The sequence below is a fragment of the Hypanus sabinus genome, chromosome 12, assembly GCF_030144855.1.
Source record: "Hypanus sabinus isolate sHypSab1 chromosome 12, sHypSab1.hap1, whole genome shotgun sequence".
NCBI classification, from domain to species: domain Eukaryota; kingdom Metazoa; phylum Chordata; class Chondrichthyes; order Myliobatiformes; family Dasyatidae; genus Hypanus; species Hypanus sabinus.
The window spans coordinates 74,676,779-74,702,152 of NC_082717.1; the positions used below are offsets into that span (position 1 = coordinate 74,676,779).

Genomic DNA, 25,374 nt, shown 5'->3' on the forward strand with positions numbered 1-25,374 from the left:
AGGTTGATGTTTTTACTAGGGCAAGAGACAGCAGAAGAAATAGCTGAAACTTCCTTTCTAGGCATCAGTTACCTTCTATTACTTGATCCCAGTATGGGATAGGTTTTCATTTGCTGCCTCTCGACAGATGCCTTTGCCTAGTAGAAATGCCAATTCAATTTTTGTGCTTAAACTGGGATTAGGAGTGGTCTCTTTTAATTTGCCATGGAGTACTTCTTCATATTTTAAATATGTATGACAGATCATTTACTTATTTTGTCAGTTCCAACAAAAAATAGCCCCATATGTTTAAACTTTTCTTTGTATTTATATTTTCTTATGCCAGGTAACATTTTAAGGAGTATATCATACCATTTTGTTGCTCTAGAGGACTTTGCTGTTCAATGTAGTTTAAAGTTGCATACAGTGTTTAATATGTATTTACGTAAGATTTTAAACTGATTCATGATTGCATCTCAGGTCTTATGTCTAAAACTACTTGCCATTGAATTTAGTTCACCATTTTTCAATTTCTCATGTAAATTGCTACCGTTAAAGTGTAGTTAATCTCTAACCCCACTCTACTGACACATTATCCACATTTTCTCCATTTAAAGTTTTTTTTAATCTTTATTAGCTGAAACTTTATACTTCAAATTAACTGATGACATTGCACTGGTGGTGCTCATCACCAACAACGAGACAGCCAACAGAGAGAAGGTGAAAGAGCTTGATGCTTTGTACCAGACAAAAATAAACACTTCCTTAATGTCATCAAGATAAAGGAAATGGTTATCAATTTCAGGAAAACCTGCACCACTCTCACCCCTCTTCACGTCGACAGCATAGCATTGGAAAGTGTCAGCAGTTTCAAACTCCTGGCAGGGCACATCTCACACCACCCCTCATAGTCGCAGAACACATGCTCCACTACCAGAAAGCTTACCAACATCTCTTCTTTCTAAGGAGGCTGAAGTGAGTTGGTCTTTGCTCATCAATATTCATGAACTTCTACAGATAAGCAGTTGAGAGCATCCTAACATGCCGCATCATTATACGATACGGAAACTGCACTTTGGTGGACAGAAATACTCTACAATTGATAGTAGCTAAGACTGCCCAATAAATCGCCAATATCAGCTTACCTGTTATTAAAGACATATATATGCTGAAAAGTGCTTAAAAATAGCTAGCAAAATCATAAAGGATCCATCAGGGAAGAGGCTATGCATTATACATGCCACAACTGCCATACTCAGAAGCAGTTACTGTACTTTCCCCAAGTCATCAGGATGATCAACACCTCCATTCATTAACCCACCCCACCACCAATGCACATCCCCTAACCTCACTTTATGCTCATAATATCAGTATTTATATATAATAGTTACTTGTACATTTTGATTTATAGGATGTTTTTATGTCCATATTTATTGTGTTTTTTTTAATGCTGCATCGGACTTGGATTAACAGTCATTTTGAATGACAAAAATTATTTTGAATCTTAAACTGATGTTGAATTCCAACTGCTGCTTTACCCTTTTCTCTATTTTACCAACATCACGCGTGGTTTCCTCTGATCCTCAAAGTTCCTATTCTTATTTTAATATTATCTTCAAACTTGGGTATCTCTGCATTTAGCCCAATATCTAAATCATTATTATTAACAAAATTAATTAATAATTCAATATTGTGTGATATCATCATGCACACCAGAATTCTGCGGAAGTATTTTAGTCAAGTCAAGTTCAAGTTTAATTATCATTCAACCATACATGAATATAGACAAATGAAACAGAGTCCCCCTGGAGCCAAGGTGCAAAACACATTACCAGCAGCACACTGTACATAGCACAAGTGCTTACAATTTCCGAAAAAAATTATATATTGCCCATGTCCCCGAGTGGCACAATTGACATGGCATGGTAAGTTGTCCAGATCCAAGATGTTCTTCCAAGGAGTGAACACCAGAGGGCAGCACCAAGTGAACATTGAACAGCGCTGGAGTGCTTGCTTGTGACTTAAAAGGAATAAAATAGCACTCTACCTATCACCTAATTCCATAATTATCTCCAACATACTCTTCCATAAAATATTTTAAAAGTTCAAATCTGAGGCCTTTTCCCATTCAAAGGCAGTATATTCAGCTTTTACTAATCATCTCATCGAACTATTCTGTCACAAGATGTCATTTCTTACCGAATTGTAATGTCCAGCAATATAACGGGACTATTATCTTTTCTACTTTATAATAGCAAAGCTCTTTAGGGGTGGGGTGTGGGGGAAAATAGAGCCTGAAAATTCATCTGCATTTTTATGATGTTAAGGCACCATGAGCACCATCTGTCTAACAGTTTTTAAAAGCTCCTAAAACAAAACATGAGCAGTAGTTCCAAAGCAACAGTATCAAATTCCCATGTGATGCTATTGTTTCATTGAATTGAATTATCTATATCAACAGGATCTTTATTTGCAGTCATGATGACATGAGTTAATCCTCAAAGAGTCACACCACGGTACAACTAATGCTCTTCTGAAATTGAGAATTGTTGGCAAGGAGTGAGTATGTGTTACACTGGCAAAGTGAAGGAACCTGCAACAGTTTCTGGAAAACAGTGTAAGCAATGGCAAAAGGACTTGTGACAGGAAGTTGCTAAGGAGGTCTTCAAAAAAGAATTGGTTGCCTGCACTATTGGTAACCCTACAGTGCAGCCAAATGGCAATTGCTAACTCTGAAAACAGAAATTACATTGAGTAAAAATGGATGGGAGGTGTATGGTCTGGCTGCAAATCAATGGGACTAGGCAGCATAATAGTTCAGCATGGACTAGATGGGCCATTTCTGTTCTGTAGTGTTCTATGACTATAAAAATTAGAGTATGGAATTTTTTAATCAGAGTTATTAGTATAAATATCCAGTATGCATTTAATTTCATTTTAACATAAATTTATATAGGGTATACAGGACCAGAAGAACTTATCTTGCCTAACAGTCTTCTTCCAATCAACCTTCTTCCATCCACAATTATTAGCATAACCAACTCCCTGCAGCTTACCTAACCTCTTCATAAATATGGTTGCCTCAGTCATGAATTGCCTTGACTATTCTTTGTAGTGGTAATTTCTACATCCTTACCAGTCTAGGGGAGCAGATTTTTCTAATTCCCTCTTTCACATTTTGGTAACAAATGTACATTGACTAACTGGGTTGAGTGGAGCAAATGTCAGCCTGCTAATCTCCCATAATTATGAGAAAGTGTGTGTAGTCACACCCTGTAACTTTTTTATTTTGTTTAGCTATCAACTTTGGGTTGACACTATTAGAAATATTTTTGAAGACATTTTCTGTAAGAAACAAGCAAGAGTATCAGTCTTGAAGGATGTGTTTGCTTGCATAAGATCCTCAATGATTAGAAATACTCAATACAGACAGTTGTAAATGTAGATTAATGTCTTTCACCAGTCTAATTACATTTTGACGTGTCTTGCATTAAAATTATAGACCATGTTTTCTGCTTCTTGTACATAGATGTAAAGGATGAGTCAGAAGAAGCATAGATAGGAAAATAGGGTGGGAGTATTATGCGTGCACTGGAAGATGCAGTGGTGCTAGAAAGTTTGTGAACCCTGTTGAATTTTCTCTATTTCTGCATAAATATGACCTAAAATGTGATCAGATCTTCACGCAAGTCCTAAAACTAAATAAAGAGAGCCCAGTCAAATAAATAGCACTAAAATATTATAAAAATTCATTAATTATAAATATTATAATATAAAAGTTCATTTACTTTTTGAGAAAATGATCCAATATTACATGTATTTGTTGGAAAAGTATGTGACCTGTTGGATAATGCCTTCTACAGAAGTTATTTGGAGTCAGGTGTGCCAGTCAATGAGTTGAGATTGGAGCTGTCAGTTGTTGAGGTGCTCTACCCTATAAAAGAGACAAAATCAGGTTACTGACAGAGCCTGCTCTTCTCAGGAAAGACCTATTTATGAGCACCAAGCCTTAATCAAGACAACTTTCAGAGGACCTTGGATGAAGAATTGTAGAAATGTATGAAGCTGGAGAGACTACAGTTATTTCTAAAGACTTGAATGTTCATCAGTCCATAGTAAGAGTTATTGTCTACAATGGAGGAAATGCAGCACTGTTGCTACTGTCCTTAGCAGTGGGTATCCTGCAAAGATCACACCAAGAGCACAACATGCAATGCAGGAAGTGAGAAAGAACTCAAGGGCAACAGCAAAAGACCTGCAAAAGTCTCTAGAACTTGCTAAAGTCTCTGTTCACGTGTCCATTCTAAGAACAACACTGAACAAGAATGGTGCTCATGGAAGGCACTGCTCTCCAAAAAAACATCGCTGCAAGTCTCAAGTTTGCAGTAGAGCACCTAGATGTTCTACAACACTTCTGGGACAATGTTTGTGGACAGATGAGACAAATATTGAACTTAATGGCAGAAATGCACATTGCAATATTTGAGGAGAAAAGAGCACTACACACCAGTGTCAAAACCTCATCCCAGCTGTGAAGCATGGTGGAAGGAGCATCATGGTTTAGGGCTGCTTTGCTGCCTCAGGGCCAGGGACAGCTTGCAGCCATTGAGGGAACAATAAATTCAAATTGTATCATGACATTACAGAAGAATGTTCAGGGTAGCAGACTGTTACCTGAAGCTTAATAGAAGTTGAATAATGCAACAAGACAATGATCTGAAAGACAAGAATAAATTCAACAACAGAATGGTTTAAAAAAGAAGAAAATGTGTGTTTTGGAATGACTGAGTCAAAGTCCTGACCTTAATCCTGTAGAATTGTCATGGAAGGACATGAAGCAAGCAGTTCATGCAAGGAAGCCCACCAACATCCTGGAGATGAAGCAGTTTTGAAAGGAAGAATGGCCTAAAATTCCTCCAAGCCAATGTGCAGGACTGACCAACAGTTACTGGAAATGTTTGGGTGAAGTTATTGCTGTACAAGGGGGTCACACCATTTACCAAAAGCATAGGTTCACATACTTTTTCCAACAAATTCACGTAATATTGGATAATTTTTCTCAATAAATAAATGAACAAGAGTAATGCTTGTGTTATTTATTTAATTGGGTTCTCTATCTAATTTTAGGACTTGTATGAAGATCTGATCACATTTTAGATCATATTTATGCAGAAATAGAGAAAATTCTACAGGGTTCAGAAACTTTATAGTATGACAATAAATCATTCCACTTAAGTCATGGTCATTTGCTATCTGTTACAAATATTACTTCCAACAACGTGTTTTGCTGGGTACTGATTTCTTTATTCATATTTGTAACAGATTCAGCTATAGTATTTAATAAGATTCCATTCCAGGCCCCATGGTGGCACTGCTTACTGGTTTCTGTTACTGTTCTGTTTCTGAGTCTGAAGTATTTTTTCTATCTTATCTTTTCTTCAAGTGACACAACACTGTTGCTATGGTGACATCCAGCAAAAGAATTGCTGAGCATACAAATGACCATTTTTTAAAAATCTATTGCTAATTAATAGGAATGACTTTCCCGCAATATGTTCTGTGATGTAACTTTCTTTTGAGTTTACTGGTAGATATTTGGTCCTGTTACTAAAGGCAGTCTGTTACCTTAATGAGAATGTTGGAGGGTTGGGGGGGGGGCGGCAAGAAAGCACCTGGTAAGTTAATAAATACACACTGCAGCATCAAGCTGCTCCGTTTTCCTGAGCCTCTGAAAAATTCTGTTTCAGAATATAATCTGCACTGATCGTAAATGCAGTCTGTATTTACAAGTTGCAAAAGGTTTTCCTTGGGGAGTAAGTCAGTCTCAAAATCTGTAAATACGTTTAATGGAAAACGGATAGTAATATGATGAAGTAGAATCAGAGCACGTTACACATTTTTCCTAACCAGCCACAAGTCAGTGTGCTAGGACAGCAATTGACTGAAACAGCCAAGCCTTTTGTTGTAACATAGTATAGGCTCTGTGGTAACAGCTTGCTAGCATAATCTTTTTTTCAGTACTTTCTTTCTTAATAGAAGTGGGGACAAATACTGTATTTATGCATATATCTTTAATTTGTAAATGTGTAGGTGAAATCTATTACATATATTTGTATTTTAATTCACTTTCTTTTTAAATAATAAACCTGATTTGAGTAAGCTATCAAAATGTACTTACTATTTGTGTTGGACTCAATAATGCAGAGCTAAAAGTTAAAGCTTTGATTGTCCTCTGTTTGGTTCTCTGTTTCCATGAGGTAAGAAATTCAGCAAATATGAATTTGTTTCAATTGTTTTTAAAATCCGGGGAAGAGAAAAAAAGCCATTGTCTTGTAAAACTGTTGAAATGATACTGAAAATGATAAAAGATGATTGAGAGAAACAAATTTAATAAGTATTAAACAGTATTATATTAGTTACAAATCTTCAATTTGTTCCACTTCAGCCATTTAACTTCGCTCATTTTTAATTCAATTCATACTTTGCAGCATTTCACAGGCTGTAGGAGCCTGTTTCCAGCTTTCACAATATTTTGGAGGTGTGTTTTTAAAAATAAATCTCAATTTTCTTATACAGTTAAGAATTATCCACCACCTACATGGCACAGTTACCAATCAACATTCTTAGGGTTGAGAATTCAGAAAATGTGGAATTAAAACAAAAGATATTTGAGCTTAAAGCTCCATGCAGACTTGTAAATTATTGAATATTTTCCCTGTCAGATCAAAAATTATACAAATTGTATGCTTCTGAACCATAATGACTGAGAGGCTAAGTTATTTTTCAGCTTTTAGGGTTGAGATTTTAATACAACAATGGAATTTTGTAATAAGAGTTGTCTGTCTTTATATTTACACTCCTTATTCTTCCTATCCTTAAGATGCATACCCTTCATGCTAAGAAGGGTAATGGTTGACTGACTTTAATGTCCACACCAATAGTGCAGTGAAAAAAATGACTCAAATGTGTAGAGAAGCAGTTTGCCAATTACCCTCTTTTTATTCATGACTGTTTTTCAGTTGATAATTGTGCATAGCAATGCAATTTAGGCTCAGTAAAGGCAGAGCACCCAAACGTTTAGTTATTGGCCTACGTATTTACATAATGGCTTTGATAGGTTTCCAAACCCATAAAAATGAAATGGGTGGAAAATAATATGAAATATAAGCACAAATAGGAATAATATTTCTTAGGACAGATTATAAATGTCAGGGCTACAGTTTGGATACCGCTAAAGAGGAGTTTTAGATGTAGGCTTGAAAAGCACTAATATGTGTGATGCATGTTGATAGTTGCTTTGCTGTTTCAAGCCATTCAGTTGCATCTCAATGTGTTTCTTAAACATTTTTCTAATAGGCACAATTTATTATACTATTTTAGAGAGCTGTAGAAGTATTTATCAGGAGAAGTTATATTTCTGACAGATGGGATGAATCTGAGGGACAAAAAAACTATATTGCTCTCATTTTTTTCAGTTTCAGGTAGAGAATTATTTCTGCTTCAAAAATCTAACTTCTCAATGATAATTTCTAAATTAACTTCAAAGTACAATATGATTTAAGGTTTTGGACACTCTGTAGTCTCCACTGTAACACCAAATTGCAATGACAAATTGATGCTGCAGCATTTCTTTTCTGCAGCCTTAGCATAAACTACACGAATGATGTTCCACTGCAGAATTCAATTTCACAGTTCAGTTGGGTCCTTGATTACTCTGCCAAATTCAGATTTATGAGCATTTAACTAACATGGATCAAATGACTCTTGGCAGACAGCCAGTAGTAGTGCTGACAATTGATAGCAGTGTTGTGTTTTATGTCCTGTCCATCCTGTAAGCACTGCTGGTGAAATTGATAGATTAAATGAATCAGTGGTTGTAATTATGTACAATTCTGATACATCATGAGGCTGTGCCTAAGGTCTTCAATTGAGTCTGTATACATTTATCACAGAGGTTATATCACGTTCGCAGGGATTATTAGCTTTGCAGCAAGCAATACATGAGTGTAATTGGATTATCCATTAGTTTTTTTGTATTATAGGTGGATTATGAAAAACCACAAAGGGGTATAAGTCCTCAAATGACTGGGTCAGACACCTATCCTCGAGGCCCATCAAAACTACCTCAGTATCCAGCTAACCCCACCTACGCAACATCTAGCCATTATTTTTCATCATCATATTCCAAAACATCTCAGTACCACAATTCGCCTCTTCAGTCGAATTTTCAATATGTTAACCAAGGTGCTTACCAGTATCCAAGCTGGAGTTCTTCAGTACAGCAGCAGCCCACACGTGTGTCCCATGAGCAGTTCAGAGCTGCTCTGCAGCTCGTGGTAAATGCTGGAGATCCACGCGAGTACTTAGAAAACTTCATCAAGATCGGAGAGGGCTCCACAGGCATCGTTTGCATTGTAACAGAGAAGCACACTGGGAAACAAGTGGCAGTGAAGAAGATGGACCTAAGGAAACAGCAGAGGCGGGAGCTGCTATTTAATGAGGTTAGAGAAAATCTCTATTCATATCTGAAAATATGATGATACAGAATAATACCAAAATTGATATTGATCCATGAGTAGATCAAGTTAGTTTTATGTGATAGTGTGTGGTAATTTTTCTGACCTAGATGACACTTTATCATAGACAAAGGTGCACACTGAAGGTCGAAGGTGTTTCCCTCTCTTTCTGGTACAGTATATGAGAATACAGATACTGTATATGTAACAGAAATGTCTTAGGTGTTTAATGTATAAATTCTCATTCATCATTTCTGCACATCTGTTAATGCATATTTAGAATTATGGCTTATTGCTTTGTTCATCATTATTTGCAATCAAATGGTAAGCATGTACAGCGTTCGTAAGTAAAAGTTATCTCCTAATTTTCATTTAATTATTAAATTGCAAAAGCTCTGATGTTGGTTTCTAAGGGTGGTAACATCTGTTTTTTTTAATTTAATGCAAGATTTGTTTTGCTCTCTTATAAACAGCAGTTGAAACTGGTAATAGTTATTTCAGGTATTAATATAATTTTCTTGGTAAAAGTTTAAAAATGACCAACTTAATGTTGGAACTGCATCAGAAACAAAAGTCTAAATACTCTAAATCTAAGGCAAAGTCAGAAATTTTAAACATTCAGTGGCTTAGTAAGTTGGGGGGGATGTAAAACTACTGGCAATGAGGTTTCTGAAAAGTTTAACTTCCTTCTGTTTACTGGATGTTAAGAAATCTTTTGTGTTTCAAACATTTAACATTTGTTTGCTTGAAACAAACACGTTTTGATATTCCATCATTATTTTGTCTGAATCCCCAACCTGCCTCCCCAGCAACCTCCTCAACCTTTCTGTCAATTCTGCAGCCTTGTAAGCTGGCACCATTAATTTTGTCTCCCGTAGTTAACCTAGAAAAGGATTTTTATTTTTAGGAAAGAGATTAGGCTTGGAGTTATTAAAGTGATTTCTTCCGCACTATCATTTTGTCCAGCTTTATCACTGTAACCTCAATCAGACATGCATCTGTCGATAAGACCATAAGATCAGAGTGGAATAGGCCATTTAGCCCATCAAACTTGCTTCACCATTCAAGGCTGATCTGGGTTTATTTTTTCTCTCAATCCCATTCTCTTGCCTTCTCCAATAACCCTTAATCCTCTTCTTGCCAATCAAGAACCTATCGATCTCTGCCTTAATTACACCCAATGCCTGCACAGACCTCTGTGGCAACTCATTCCACGGATTCACCATCCTCTGGCTAAATAATATTTCTCCGCATTTAATTTCTAAAGATATGTCTCTTTATTCTGAGGCTGTAAAAATGTCTATTTTGTTTTCTTTGTCTAAGCTGCCTGTTACCTCCTCAAAGAATGCCAATGGATTTGTCAAGCAAAATCTCCCCTTCACCAAATCTTGCTTTCACCCTATTTTGCCATTTCCTAAAGAAGTACTACAAAATTTCATCTTTAGTAATAGACTCTAAAATCTTTCTGACCACTAAGGTTAAGCTAACCTGCCTATAATCTCTTGACTTTTGCCTCCCTCCCTTAAACAGGGAATCAAATCTACGGTTTTCCAGTCCTCTGGGACCACGGCTCTCCACCCCCCCCCCCCCCACCTCCCACCACTGCCCCAGACTCCAGCAATTCTTGAAAGATCATTATCACTGCTTCTTCAGTCTCCTTAGCCACCTCCTTCCATCTGGTCCAGATGATATATCCATTTATCCATCTTCAGTCCTTTCCCTGGGCATTCCTTAGTAATGGCCATTACATTCACTTCTACCCCTCTCTTGAATTTCTGGTATGTACTGGTGTCTTCCACTGTGAAGAATGACTCAAAGTACCTATTCAGTTCCTCCGTCATTTCTCGGTTTCCTCTTTTCAGAGGAACTGAAACTTTGAGTCAGGCTAGTGAAAAATGACACTCCAATGTCATTTTCCAATGATCCATTAACCATGCTTTCCTCTCTACTACCCTTTAAGTATCTGTTTTTCCCAGTTTCCTTTTTTTTATGTTATTGGATGAAGATATGTTTACCCTCATATTTAATTGATTTTTAAGCCATCCTTTGTTTTTAAAGGCTTCCCACTAGTCTTTGCCATAATGTATGCCTTCTCATTTGCTTTTAATGCTGTTACTGACCTCCCTTACCACACATGGTTGCCTTTTCCTCTCCTTAGTATGCTGCTGCTTCCTTGGAATTAAGTTCATCTGTGTCTCCCAAGATTACCCGTAGAAACTCCTGCCATTAGCTGCTCCACTGTCATTCCAATCAACTCTGGCCAGCTCCTCCCTCGTGTTTTTTTCTGGTTCCCTTTACTCAATTATAAGATTTCAGTTTCTTCCTCTCAAACTGCAGGGTTAATTCTATCATATTATGATCACTGCATCTCCAGGTTCCTTCACCTTAAGCATTCTAATTAAATTTGCCTCATTACACAACACCCAATACAGAATTGCCCATTCCCTAGTGAGCTTAACTACAAATTGCTCTGAAGAGACATTTTGTAGACATTCCACAAATACCTATTTTTGGAGTCCACTACAGTCTTGCTCACAAAGATTAGTTTCATGTTGTGATCCTAAATTGCTGTTTGTTATCAAGCCATCCATTCCTGGCATCCAGTTTTCTATGTCCTTTGTTTATTTGCTCTTCTTATATGTTCTGTAAAATGGAATGCTTTCCCTAAGTGCTTCCTCTTCATCCTGCACCTCTTACCAGCTTTCTCAAAATTCAGTTCTGTGATTTAACATTCAGCCTCTTCTTCTAAACCGTCTTTTTTTTGCTTAGAGTCAACTATTCTGTGATTGTTTTGTGACATTTTGTTTTTGACCCCAAAGATTACTTTGGGATCCTTTGCTCTGTTAATGTTAAGTACTTTTTATTGTATTGAAAGGTAAATAAAAGTAAAACAGCAAAACTTTGTAAATTAGTAAGTAAGTTAATAGTGGAATTATATAAAGGAAGAAATTTGAAGTATACAGAGATGGAAGGACTAATGTGAAAGGACAAGATAGGACACTATAACTGTTTTAGTTTTGCAGAATTTAGCTGAGCAGAGAGACCTGTCCATGAGCGTAAACCTTTATGACTGGCATGAGAAGTTATTGAGGTAATTATTTTTAAAAAGCTCTGATTTTACTGATTTTTTTTATTAGAGGATTGGAGTGTAAAAGTAAATCAACTAGAACATTGTGGCCCAAGTATTGTAATCAGCGATAAAGTTAAAACACTCAACACTGGCCTTGCAAAATGTTCCCCATAATAATTTTACAACCTCTGAACTATGGATTTCAACTTTCCCAATGTCAGTTGCTATTCCGCATCAGTTTGAAAAGGTCTCTAGTGTCTAGCAATTGTGATGTTATAAAATATTTAACTTGGAAGGGAAGCCACAGATGCTAGAACGCTTAAGGAATACACACGAAGTGCTGAAGGAACTTAGCAGGTCATGCAGCAGCAATGGAGAGGACCACACAGTCGATGTTTTGAACGGAGACTCGAAACCCCTCCAGCACTTTATGTGCATTCCCGTTTTAAGGGATGTCACCATTTTTCACTCAATCTTTAAATATTTTACAAAGTTCTAAACAAAGGATTAAACTGGCAAGTAGTTGATGTAGAAATTAATATTTTAACAATAAACATATCTAGAAGTAGGATAATACTTTAAAATCCATTATATTTTTAATATCTTATCCAAAGGTATTACAATCAACAAATAAAATGAGTTTCTAAGTGAGAATGAATTTGGTCATCAGTAATTATAGCCTAGTACACTTGGAAATCTTACATAGACTTTATGAGTTTAAATTTCAGGTTATTGTACAGTCTATAGATGCCTTAAGTTTTGATTCATAGTTCACTGTGCAAGAGGGCATCCACACATTTGCTCTAGTTCTCCCCTTATTATCATCAATTTTACCTCCCCCGCCCACCACCACCAGCCCAACACCAATAGCTTCTAACACTCACCTATACACAGGAGGAATTTACAGCAGCCAATTAGTCTACCATTCGAAATGTGTTTGGGCTGAGGGTGGAAACTGGAGAACCTTGGGAAAAGCCCCGAAGTTACAAAATCCACATAGACAAATCCCAAGAACAGGATTGAATCCAGGTCTGTGATGTTGTGACACACAGTTCTACGAGCTACTCCACTGTGATAAGCATCATTATCTAGTGGCAAATCAACTTCAGAAACCATTCATTTTGATAGAATAGGATTTTAAGGTAGTATTTAATTGCAAATTAGTCATGAAGAATATTGTGAAATGCCAGCAGTTTCACTTGAATGTTAGTCTTTTTATGAAATCCAAAATTGAGTGCCAATTTCTTACAATTATACCGAGGAGTCCACCCACTGAACCTTGCCAGTTTAGGCCTAAAGCAGGCTCAACCGCTCCACTCAATTCATTCAGAATGAAAAGAAAGATGGGTAGGTTTCAGGTGATAATTTTTTTTCAGTGAATTGAGTCTGCTTAATTTGTAAGTATTTGTGTCAGATATTCACAAGCTTATTATTTGACCAATTTATCAGCTGATTTTGGTTGGAGCTGCCAATGTACTTACATTGGAGTGGCTTGTTAAAGCCTTGCTGCATGATCCATTGCATATAGAAGCTGGGCATGGCTCTCCATCCAGACTGCAAGAGGGGAAATAGACCAGTGGCTACAGGTGACTTATTACAGCTAGGTAATGCCAAAACATTGAGATGTTACTTAACCTGTCTCTAACTCTGAGCAGAGAAAGGTCTAAAAATATTATCTATCATGCAAATAAATTGGCTTTGCTTGCAAAAACATGTGATCAGTGCTGGGTAAACTAAATTACTACATGTATAAACCTAATTTTCAATGCCTTGTCTTAAACAATACTCACATTACAGTCATAAATATAATGGGAATTTTGCTTCCTGGGTGTTACCAAGTTTGGGAATCCTGCAAGAAGACAGAAGTTTTTAGATTCCGGTACATTTATTATCAAGGAACGCCAAGTTATACAACTTTGAGATTTGGTTGCTCGCAGATAACCACAAAGCGAGAAACCCTAAAGAACCCAATTTTTAAAAAAGATAAAAAATAATAAAAACAATCTTTGATGCGGAAGAGAAAAAAAACACAAACCATGCTAACAATTGAAGCAAAGAACAGCGTTCCAAACCAAAAAGTCCTCAGATCCGAACCCCAGAGCAGCCTGGAGTAGGCCCAAAGCCTCGCTTAACAGTTCATCATATTAGCAGCCAGGGCATTCTTCATCACCTTAGCACCATGGAGATAACCATCACGAAAAAAAAGAGCAAAATTGGCTCTCATCCTAACTGACACCCTACTGTTCAGTCTATCTGGGCCGGCATTTAAATTGACCGAACAACAGAGCAGCGAAAGGCTCCAATGCCCTGGGGGGAAGAGTGGAGATCACAGGGAGGGAGTGAAATCAGTTTTTGCCTCCGATCTGGGCCAGTGTTTTAATTGCCTAAACAGCGAATCATACCTCGCACTAGGACTGTTCTTGACTGGTAATATTTTTGATTGTTTTCCAAGACCAAAATATAGTATTGTATCTCATATCTGTCATAGTTCCAATGCTTATGTTGAGGAATATCTTCCCTAATACTATATACATTAACTGAGATTACGCAAATATTTTAAGCACTTTAATGTCTTTTCCTATATTTGGAGAATATTTAATATTATATTAATTGTGAATACGAATGACAGCTAAGCCAGAGTAGATGGCTAACAATTTTTTTCTTCAGCTGTTTGGTGAACAAGGTCTATTCTGTCCCATTGCACCCTACCTACACCATGTAAGGCCCACCAAGGAACAGCATTTCAACATACAACAGCCTGCCATTGCAGAGTGTTCCCTCTTGAGATCATATAACTATATAACAATTACAGCATGGAAACAGGCCATCTCGGCCCTTCTAGTCCGTGTCGAATGCTTACTCTCACCTAGTCCCACTGACCCGCACTCAGCCCATAACCCTCCATTCCTTACCTGTCCATATACTTATCCAATTTTACTTTAAATGACAATACCGAACCTGCCTCTACCACTTCTACTGGAAGCTCATTCCACACAGCTACCACTCTCTGAGTAAAGAAATTACCCCTCGTGTTACCTTTAAACTTTTGCCCCCTAACTCTCAACTCATGTCCTCTTGTTTGAATCTCCCCTACTTTCAATGGAAAACGCCTATCCACGTCAACTCTATCTATCCCTCTCATAATTTTAAATACCTCTATCAAGTCCCCCCTCAACCTTCTACGGTCCAAAGAATAAAGACCTAACTTGTTCAACCTTTCTCTGTAACTTAGTTGCTGAAACCCAGGTAACATTCTGGTAAACCTTCTCTGTACTCTCTCTATTTTGTCGACATCTTTCCTATAATTCGGTGACCAGAACTGTACACATTACTCCAAATTCGGCGTTACCAATGCCTTGTACAATTTTAACATTACATCCCAACTCCGATACTCAATGCTCTGATTTATAAAGGCCAACATACCAAAGCTTTCTTCACCATCCTATCCACATGAGATTCCACCTTCAGGGAACTATGCACCATTATCCTAGATCACTCTGTTCTACTGCATTCTTCAATGCCCTACCATTTACTATATATGTCTATTTGGATTATTCCTACCAAAATGTAGCACTGCACCCTTATCAGCATTAAACTCCATCTGCCAACGTTCAGCCCATTCTTCTAACTGGCCTAAATCTCTCTGCAAACTTTGAAAACCTATTTCATTATCCACAACGCCACCTACCTTAGTATCATCTGGATATTTAGTAATCCAATTTACCACCCCATCATCCAGATCATTAATGTGTATGACAAACAACATTGGACCCAGTACAGAGCCCTGAGGCACACCACTAGTCACTGGCCTCCAACCTGACAAACAGTTATCCACCACTACTCTCTGGCATCTCCCATCCAGCCACTGTTGAATCCATTTTACTACTTCAATATTAATACCTAACGATTGAACCTTCCTAACTAATCTTCCATGCAGAACCTTGTCAAAGGCCTTACTGAAGTCCATATAGACAACATCCACTGCTTTACCCTCATCAACTTTCCTCGTAACCTCTTCAAAAAATTCAATAATATTTGTCAAACATGACCTTCCATGCACAATTCCATGTTGACTGTTCCTAATCAGACCCTGTCTATCCAGATAATTATATATACCATCTCTAAGAATACTTTCCATTAATTTATCCACCACTAATGTCAAACTGACAGGCCTATAATTGCTAGGTTTACTCTTAGAACCCTTTTTAAACAATGGAACAACATGAGCAATACACCAATCCTCCAGCACCATCCCCGTTCCTAATGACATTTGAAATATGAAATATTTCTGTCAGAGCCCCTGCTATTTCTACACTAACCTCCCTCAAGGTCCTAGGGAATATCATGTCAGGACCCGGAGATATATCCATTTTTATATTCCTTAAAAGTGTCAGTACTACTTCCTCTTTAATTGTCATAGTTTCCATAACTTCCCTACTTGTTTCCCTTATCTTACACAATTCAATATCCTTTTCCTTAGTGAATACTGAAGAAAAGAAATAGTTCAAAATCTCCCCCATCTCTTTCGGCTCCACACATAGCTGTCCACTCTGATTCTCTAAGGGGCAAATTTTATCCCTCACTATCCTTTTGCTATTAATATAACTGTAGAAACCCTTCGGATTTATTTTCACCTTACTTGCCAAAGCAACCTCGTATCTTAGCTTTTCTAATTTCTTTCTTAAGATTCTTCTTACATTCTTTATATTCCTCGAGCACCTCATTTACTCCATGCTGCCTATATTTATTTATATATATTTATTTATAGGCAGCATAGATCAGGATAGCCTATACCAATGAGATTTAAGAGATTTCGGTAAATGTCTTTCCTCTAATTCTTCAAGGTTTAATAATCATCTGATGTTGATATGAGAGTGAAGATTACAGTGGTTATTGACAATTTTGTTAGATTTATTTCATAATCCAAAGAAAATATTTTATCATTCCCTTTTCCCAAAGCTAGATTGTGTTCTTCAGCATGATACTTTGATAATTCTGTAGCATATCCATGACTGGTAAGTATTTGCCTTGAGCATGTCTCGTCATTTGCATCCTATTAATGTACCACCATGTTTTGTATTCTAGATGCTGTTTCAGTTTTATGGAGAATATCACTTTGGATCAAAAATATATACATAAATTTAAAATATTACATATACTGTCCATTTAGTACTTTTATAATTTGCTCAGCGATTTATTACTTTCTAATGGTGTCCTTTTTAATTCTGAAGGTTGTCATTATGCGTGATTACCATCATGAAAATGTTGTGGACATGTACAACAGTTATCTGGTTGGAGATGAATTATGGGTTGTTATGGAGTTTCTGGAAGGTGGTGCTTTGACAGACATTGTTACACATACAAGGTTTGCTTTCAAATCTCTAAATTTTATTTCTCATAACTAATTAATTTTACAATCTTCAATCTATATTAGTTAATTGAAAAAATGTAAAATTTGAGCTCTGTAAAATTAATCTGAATTATTTATTCCATAAAGTATTAAATGAACTTGCCATGGGAGGCTAATAACAGTTCCTATAATGTTGCTTTCATTCATCCATTTACATGAGTAAAATCCACTGAAATTATATATTTGATGGTTATTGTTGGCAGAATCAAAACGCTACAAAAGTAAAAATTAAAAATGATAGAAATGCTTATGTTTAGAACATACTGTTTTAGCAGTGAAAATACAATGAGACTATGCATCCAGCATTGAACCCTAGTCGGTTTTTTTGAAGATATTTGAATTTGTCTGCTTTTTGAAGACTACTTGCTTTAATGGAGGGGGGAGGTATGAGGTTTTGAAATGGCCTGTGTTTGTAGATATAAAGTATTTTGTTGCATGTAGATTAGTTACCAGCAATATTGTTTATTATTCTTAGAATCTAAATAAATCCCTCTCCAGATAGTTAATCAGAACAATCCAGTAAAGTTCCTGAGGTCAGAGGTCTTTTGGATGAGATGCCAAACCAAGTAATTGATTATTCTCTTCGTAATGTGAAAGATTCCTAGGCTCAGTTTTGAAGGGATTCGGGGCTTTGTGATCTGGTCAAAATTTAATCAACAGTTTTAAAAAGAATTGATGCTTTTTGTGGTATTGTGCAGACTAGTTGTGGTACTTTCTGCATTATAACAGCAACTGCACTTCAGAATTTGTCAGCTGATAGTGCCTTGTGTCATGTCAGGGCTTAAAAGGCATCATATAAACACAAGTCTATCTAGGTATTGATAGAAAGATTCTATATATTATGCATTTTGAGCATTGGCTTTACTCAAAATCTGCTTTGCTAGCATGGCACTGGACAGAATACATGATAAAAACACTTTATATGGTCATGTCAAAAGGGTTGTTAGAGAACCATCTATCACAGAAATAGGTCTTTTGGGCCATCAAGTCTGTGTCAAACATCAAGCTTCCGTTTGCACTAATTCAATTTTACAGTAATCTCATTTTATTCTTTCATGTTCCAATCAACTCCCTCCCTTCAGATACCACCGTTTAGGAGCAATTTACAGTGGCCATTAACCTACCAGCTTTGTCTTAAAGTGAGGAAACTGGAGCACTTGAAGAAAACCTTCATGGTCACAGTGAGAACATGCGCACTGCACACATACAGCCCCAGAGATCAGGATTGTGCCCAGGTGGCTAGAGTTGTGAGGCGGCTGTTTTGCTAGCTGCACCACTCTGCTGTTCCATAATTATTTATGATGCATAGGTCAAGAGTGCTAGATTATGCCCGTGACCTGGAATCTCAATCTCTGGTTTGCCCACATTTATGCCTAACAGTATTGCTGTCCAGTTGGTAACTGGGCATCATGTAGTGAATTATGAAGACTGTGTCCCAGGAAGATTTCCAAAATAGATGCATCAAAACTTGGTCAAATGTAAAATCTGTAAATCACATAATTGGGAGATAAATAAAAGCAACGAACAAACCTTTTTTAAAAAAAAGTCAAGCTAAAACATTTAATTAACAACCCTAAACCAATCTCAATAAAGCCAATGCTAAGTAAATAGTTGCTCCTTTCTCTGTTGCTATTTTTGGGTGACTTTGAATTAGGTTGGCCTGCGGATAATGAATACTGAGCTGAACTGAATATAGACTCTTCGATTTTGTGTTTTGTGTTTTCGTTCGCACTTTCTTATTGCCATTTGTGCAATTTGTTGGGGTTTTTTTGCACATGGGGGCAGGGGTTGATGTTCTTGCAGTTGCATGGTTTTTTTTTTGTTCATGGGGGTTGATGTTTTTGTTTCCATTTGCGCAGTTTGCCTTTTGTACAGCAGGGTGGGTGTTGATATTTTTGTTGACATTTGCACAATTTGTTTCTTTGCACACATGCATTGATGTTCTTGTTGCCGTTTGCGTGAAAAGTTTCTATGGGGTATAGCAGGGTTGATGGTTTTCTTTGTTTACTGGCTGTCTGTGGAGAAGACGAATGTCAGGGTTGTATACTACATATGTACTTTGATATAAATATACTTCGAATCCAATGAATCCTTTGACCTTCCCCTTACTTCTCAAACTGCAAGTATATAATTATTATTGAAATCAAGAGGACATTGAATAGTGATCTTAGTATAATGCTGAAAATCACCAAAAGCAAGACCTATCAAGTGTCTGCCTGACAGAGAGCTAGCAGATTGCGCTTTCCAAATATGCTAATAAATCCGTGAATCCCACTTTTTTCAGCAAATGTGAAAAATTACAGGACTTGCAATTGTTTAAACATCCTAGTAATTTTGACTGAAACTATTGGCAAGCCTCAGCATAATGCTGCTTTTATATTATTACATTGATGTCAACCCAGTTTTGGCTCACTTACAGACTTGTGTGTCATTTGAGTCTCTAAAGTGGTGTAACTGAATAGAAGTGTCATTATCTAAGGTGATACTTGTTTCCAAGCAGGTCATTGTCCAAACAGAATAACTGTTGAACTGTATTCAAGTCTGAGGAACACAGTTCCATTATTGTAGAATTACTCCCTTTGCTCTTTACAGATTTACAAATAAAAAATCTGTAATGGGACAGAACATGACAGACAGGACACATAGTTGTGTAAGAGGTTTACGAAGCTTTTTTACTGCAGAAGTCTCATGGAAGCACCCATAAGCTTCCAAGATAATTGCTTTGAACAAAATTTTACTGTAGCTTCTTACTACAGTTGTATTATCCCTTGTCATTCCTACAGTAGTTTCATTCCTGTAGTTAGGAGAACTATTGTATGTCATTTATGAGGATTCCAGAGCCACTGTGGCAACTGTCTGAGTTTCCATTACAACACTTAGCCATTCAATTGAATCTACTTTGGCCCCATGGCATCATCTTGTCATTCCATTCAAGCTCTAATAACTGCTGTGATTGCTGCAACCCTATTGTGATAGATTGCACAAGTCACTGAATGGAATTGGTTCCACACTTAAGCCTTGAATAAAGGCAAAGGAAGACAACACCAAATCTGATTTATAAGTTTTCAGATAGTTAGAATTTTACACAAATCATTTGTTATCTTCTGATTCATGCTTCTAATCTGATCTCTTAAGATTTCATATGGAGATGACCTCCAAGCTAATTGCTGCAAAAATGGTTCCTCCATGAGAAGAAAGTAGCTAACCCTCTTCACTCAAGGGTGGAGCTAGGTGCAGGCACATGGGGAGCAATGAAGTTGAATTTGCTGTAGGGAGACAGGATGGGTTGCAGTGCGAAAGCTAGAAATGATAGGGTGCATCATTGAAGGATATATGTGATAAAGCCATAGGGAGTTTTAGAATTAAGATATACTTGGGATCAGCAAAAAATGTGCTTAAGCAAGGAAGCTGGACAGAATACATACATCGGGTAATATGTCCCTGCTGTGTCCCTAACCATGGTAATCTTCACATCTAATCACTGCCAGGACCGCTCTTTAAAGAAAGTGACTTCATGGATTCAAGCCTTGCCCTTCCAGTTAAGTCCTGCTGCTGCCTGGTGTTCTATCCTTGTGCAGGAAAAGCAACATAAGTGATTATGTATAATTATATGCTATAAACCACTTGGTTAAAGAACTGTGTTTGAGTTATCAGTGATGCCTATGAAGGATAAAAGAGTAAGAGTCATTTAAATATTGGTCTACAGTTAAATGGTAGTTTTATTACAGAATGATGTGATGTTGATTGGTGGAACAATTAGTATGCAGAGTGCTAGAGGATTTAGACCCTGGCTACTTGATTCATGCCAGACAGGATCTGAATATAAGTGATGGTTCAGATTGAAGCAGATCTATTGTAGTAAAATTTTGCAGTAGGATCAGTTCGGGATTATTAGTTTGGTATATTTGTATTTTATCCAAATATATCTCTGGGTCTTCTAAGATGAAGTCCTCAGGAAGGGTCCTCATGAAGTTACCACTAATTTATGTTAACTGGAAGGAAGCTATTCCTCTGGAGCAGTCAGATTATTCTGATAGGTTTCGTTTATGCCAGCAAGGTAATATGTGTTATCTGGAAAACATTACAGAGCTCAGAACCTTCATTCATTGCAGAGGTTTGAGTTTAGATATCGCTCAACAATTTAGTCAATGGATTCTGGGAGATAATTTATCATTTTCAAGGCTAATTTATTGTAAAATGGTACTTGATTTTATCAGCTAGTAAATAATGGATTTAGTCATCTCATCTCAGTTAAAGGATTTTGCTGCTACAGCTTGCTGATAATCATTGCTTTGAGAGGTATCAAATCTCAGCAAGCATTTACTTCTATTTCTTAGAAATTTGAGGTTTTTTTGGTTCATATGGTGGAAGGGAACAATTTAAATGTATAGAAGTGTTTGTTAAAGAGTTAACAAAATATGAAAGCAGAGTAAATTACTTTTTCTAGTAGGTTCATTGTACTTTCAGCAGTGATATATAATATTTGAATGTCTTTCACAAAGTATTTGTCCAACAACAAAGTTAAATCATTACTTGGAGTTATCTTTTTGGCAAGGCTCCAGTAAATCTTTCTATTGGACATCAAGAGTAAAATATGATAGTAGTTTAAGAAAGCAAACCAGAAAAATAATTTATGTACACTTGCCAATGTTTTATACTTCCCTTTTATACTTTAAGATTATAATAAATATATATGCCTTTTTTTGTCTTTGCAATGTTTTCTTTATTTCACCCATTCATCTCACTTTCCACCTATACTGGGTTTTTCAAACAGATGGTCTCTTCGACCATATGGCTGACTGAGGCTACACACAGAACCATTTCCCAGTAGGTTAACAAATCTTTTTTGCATTACATGCCAAGCACAATGGTTGTGATTGTCATAATGATTTATGCTATAATTATAAATCCTAATGATCAGCATTTCTTTGCAGTGGATGTACAACGTAAATGATGTAGATCCTTCTGATCTTGCCCTGAACAAATTTTTTAATGCTAACTTATTTTAATTTATTCTGTACCATATTTTATCATGTGCAATATTTGTATAAATGTTTCAAAATTTTAAACCTCACACTAAAAGATATTAGAGCCACCTGCTGAAATGTTTGAGCATTACTAGCAGTGAAAAGAAATCTGAACCAACAGCAGAAATTCTTAGCGGGCCATTTGATATGGAATTAATAAAATAATTGAAGGAGAGATGGCCATAAATTTTGACCCATGTCGAAGTTCCAATTTCATACATCAACCTTGGTAAAAATGAGTGGTTAGAGAAGTTACTCAATGTAAGAATAAGTGAAGTTAGCAAAGAAAAGTGGTAGTGGTAGTGGTAGTTGATCCCCTGTTCAAGAAAGTATTGAAGTACAGTGAGACTATGCTGTTGTGAAATGAGGGTAGATGGATTTGTCCCTGTGGTGATAAATCAGCTGTCACCAGAAAATTAGAAACTGTCAAATTGTTCAGTACATTAGGGAATGGAGTCAAGGTAAGAGATAATATGTCTTTAAGGCAAGTGCAGACTGAATTCATTGGTCCAGCAGTAGCACATAGGCAAAAGATGGAAGCAGACTGGTAGGGTTGGATGATTGAGGCTAGAGACTGTGGAGGGAAGAATTCTTCAGGAAATTAAATCAAGGACTGTTTTCCAACATGTGTATTTCTCTTTTCCAGGTTCTTCCTAATTATCTGGTTTAATTTTGTCAAATCTTTGTTGAGCTGTTGGATATGGCTTGATATTAATAATTTTACGCCATCTGATTGATGGAAAATTTATAATAGGTTGACAGTTACATCAGATTTTAAACAAGTAAAATGGTGTTGAACAATGAGAATGTTTCTTTAGAAAGTCTCACCACTTCCTCAACCAACTCACAACCCACTTTTTCCCTCATCACACTTGGTCACTTGTGTTGTGCACATTTCCCCAAATAAAAGGCAAACAAATAGTCTTTGCAAAGGAACTGCCAGTGAAATGCGTTTTAAACTCTACAAATGATCTTGAAATCTGATTAACCTCTCTCAATCACTTGGATAATGACTTAAGGTTTATTTATGTTGGCGAGTTGCAGGTAGAATCTGTCCTTTCACATGCATATGTGGTGCAGAATTTAAGACTCTTAAAACCCATTTTGTTGTGATTTATACACTTGTTGGGGTGATGGTTATAACTACTGGGTGATAAATGGAAACACTGGGTGTGGATATAAGTACTGGATGATGGGTGTGAGGTCTGGGCGATGGGTGTGAGGTCTGGGTGATGGATAGATGTGAGATCTGGGCGATGGGTGTGAGGTCTGGGCAATGGATGTGAGGTCTGGGTGATGGATCTAAGTACTGGGTGATTGAACGTTTATTCATTTGTTAAACATTTGAATATCTGGACCTTCTGGCTATAATGTAAGCCAAACTCCTGAGCCTCAAACAATATCTGCTAACTCCCTGTACTGAAGTACCCTACCCATTTCTGAGTGAGACTGCTGATCATTGCAAAACTATAAGGTGTTTTCAGGTGTCTTGGTTCTTTCCTAGCTTTCCCATCACTGAGCCCTTATCAAAGTAGAAATGGATCCTCAACCTACTCTAGGTTCTAAAGATCAAAACCCTTATTCAGTATGTGGCCTGGGTTTTTTTTTCGAGTTGAATCTAGAGAGATTTTGAAATAACTTATCAAAGTGTTCAGATTGATAGTGGCAGAAGAAAAGAGAAAACAGCAAAGGGTTGGGAGAGAGGTAAGAGTTTTTTTGTTTTGTAAGAGAATCCAATAATATGTCTATGACATTGATAATGACAACTTCAGCAAATGAGCTGGATTAAAAAGCCTATTATTGACATGGGAGAAAATAATGTTTGTTTCTTTTATCCAATTGCAGAATGAATGAAGAGCAAATAGCAACTGTTTGCTTGTCTGTTTTGAAAGCTCTAGCATATCTTCATTCTCAGGGAGTTATCCATCGGGATATAAAGAGTGACTCTATACTTCTCACCAGTGATGGAAGGGTAAGCAATATTTTTCCTTCTCATAATGCTGATCTGTAATTTTATATCTTAAATGGACACTGATAAAATTAACAAATTAGAAAATCTGCAGATTCTAGAAATCTGAGCAACATACACAAAATGCTGGAGGAACTCAGCAGGCTGGACAGCATCTATGGAAAAGAGTAAACAGTTGACATTACGAGCCGAGACCCTTCATCAGGACTGATAAAATTAATATTATTTTGTATCTTTCATAAGCTGCAAAAAAATTATTATTTTTCTCTCAATAGTTGTAATTCAGCCTGACTGAAATTTTCAGGAAATAGGAATGAAAAATCTTCTTTTTCTTAAACATAGTAAAGTGATTCAACTATTTACTTCTATCTTTTTAGATTAAATTGTCAGATTTTGGCTTTTGTGCTCAAGTGTCAAAAGAGGTTCCTAGGAGGAAGTCACTAGTTGGGACACCATACTGGATGGCACCAGAGGTCATTTCTAGATTACCATATGGAACTGAAGTAAGGATGTGTTTGCACAGCAGATTTCCAGCCAAAGTGCATGTGGTTTCTCTCTGTGTTATAAACTTGTAGTCGAATATCATTCAGTTCTTTGAATCTAATTGCATGCGGAATCAAACATGGTGAATTATTAAATCCTAAATTCCATCCTAACTACTGTAGCAATACTTCATCATTGGTGTATTGGATTGTGATTACATATTTTGATGAATGAAATTAAATTGTCATCTTTTAGGTAGACATATGGTCTCTTGGTGTCATGGTAATAGAAATGGTGGATGGGGAGCCACCATACTTTAATGAACCACCACTTCAGGCCATGAGGAGAATACGAGACAATCTTCCTCCAAGGTTAAAAGATATGCACAAGGTAGAATTTTTATGTTTTTTTCTTTCAAAAGATTTTATAGAATTTACCTTCTTGATGAGCAGGAATCACTTTAAGTCACTTCAGAGTTTGAACAGTAAGGATGCATGCAAAACACACTTATGGCCTGGATTTTAAGTCACTGGTATTTCATCAAATGTCATTTCCATCTATTGGAGTCCTACAAATAGAGAAATGATTCAAAAGGAACCAACTGTGCTTTTTGAAAACTTACTTGGAAGTCTGTTGGGAGAATTGCAGTTTGAGGTTACAAATTCTCTCTTCTATTTGAAGAAAATTGTTTGGAAATTATGAAGGATTGCTGCTGGAAAGGTCTTTGTTTTAGCATAGAACAAAATGAAATGAAAAGGCTATTGAAGACACTGTTCTGCCACTTGGTCCCTGATTTTTGTACTGCAGTGGATCGTGGCAGTATTTTTCCCTCTTCCACCTCTACCTGGCTTTTACATGATTCTTCCTTATCAAATGGTAACTCATCCTTATGCCCTGCCTTTGCAGAATCTTTTCTGTAT

At 36.7% G+C, this 25,374-nt stretch overlaps 1 protein-coding gene across 6 annotated transcripts in view; it reads left to right on the forward strand.

Annotated features, from left to right (window-relative positions):
- pak5 (p21 protein (Cdc42/Rac)-activated kinase 5) overlaps positions 1 to 25,374 on the forward strand; it is a 242,660-nt gene that overhangs the window by 212,084 nt on the left and 5,202 nt on the right. For all 6 annotated transcript variants that reach the window (XM_059986226.1, XM_059986224.1, XM_059986227.1 and 3 more), the window contains 5 exons: positions 8,022 to 8,480; positions 16,797 to 16,930; positions 23,848 to 23,974; positions 24,349 to 24,474; positions 24,710 to 24,844. In XM_059986226.1, the coding sequence (XP_059842209.1) occupies positions 8,022 to 8,480; positions 16,797 to 16,930; positions 23,848 to 23,974; positions 24,349 to 24,474; positions 24,710 to 24,844 (981 nt within the window). The remainder of the gene's footprint in view (positions 1 to 8,021; positions 8,481 to 16,796; positions 16,931 to 23,847; positions 23,975 to 24,348; positions 24,475 to 24,709; positions 24,845 to 25,374) is intronic.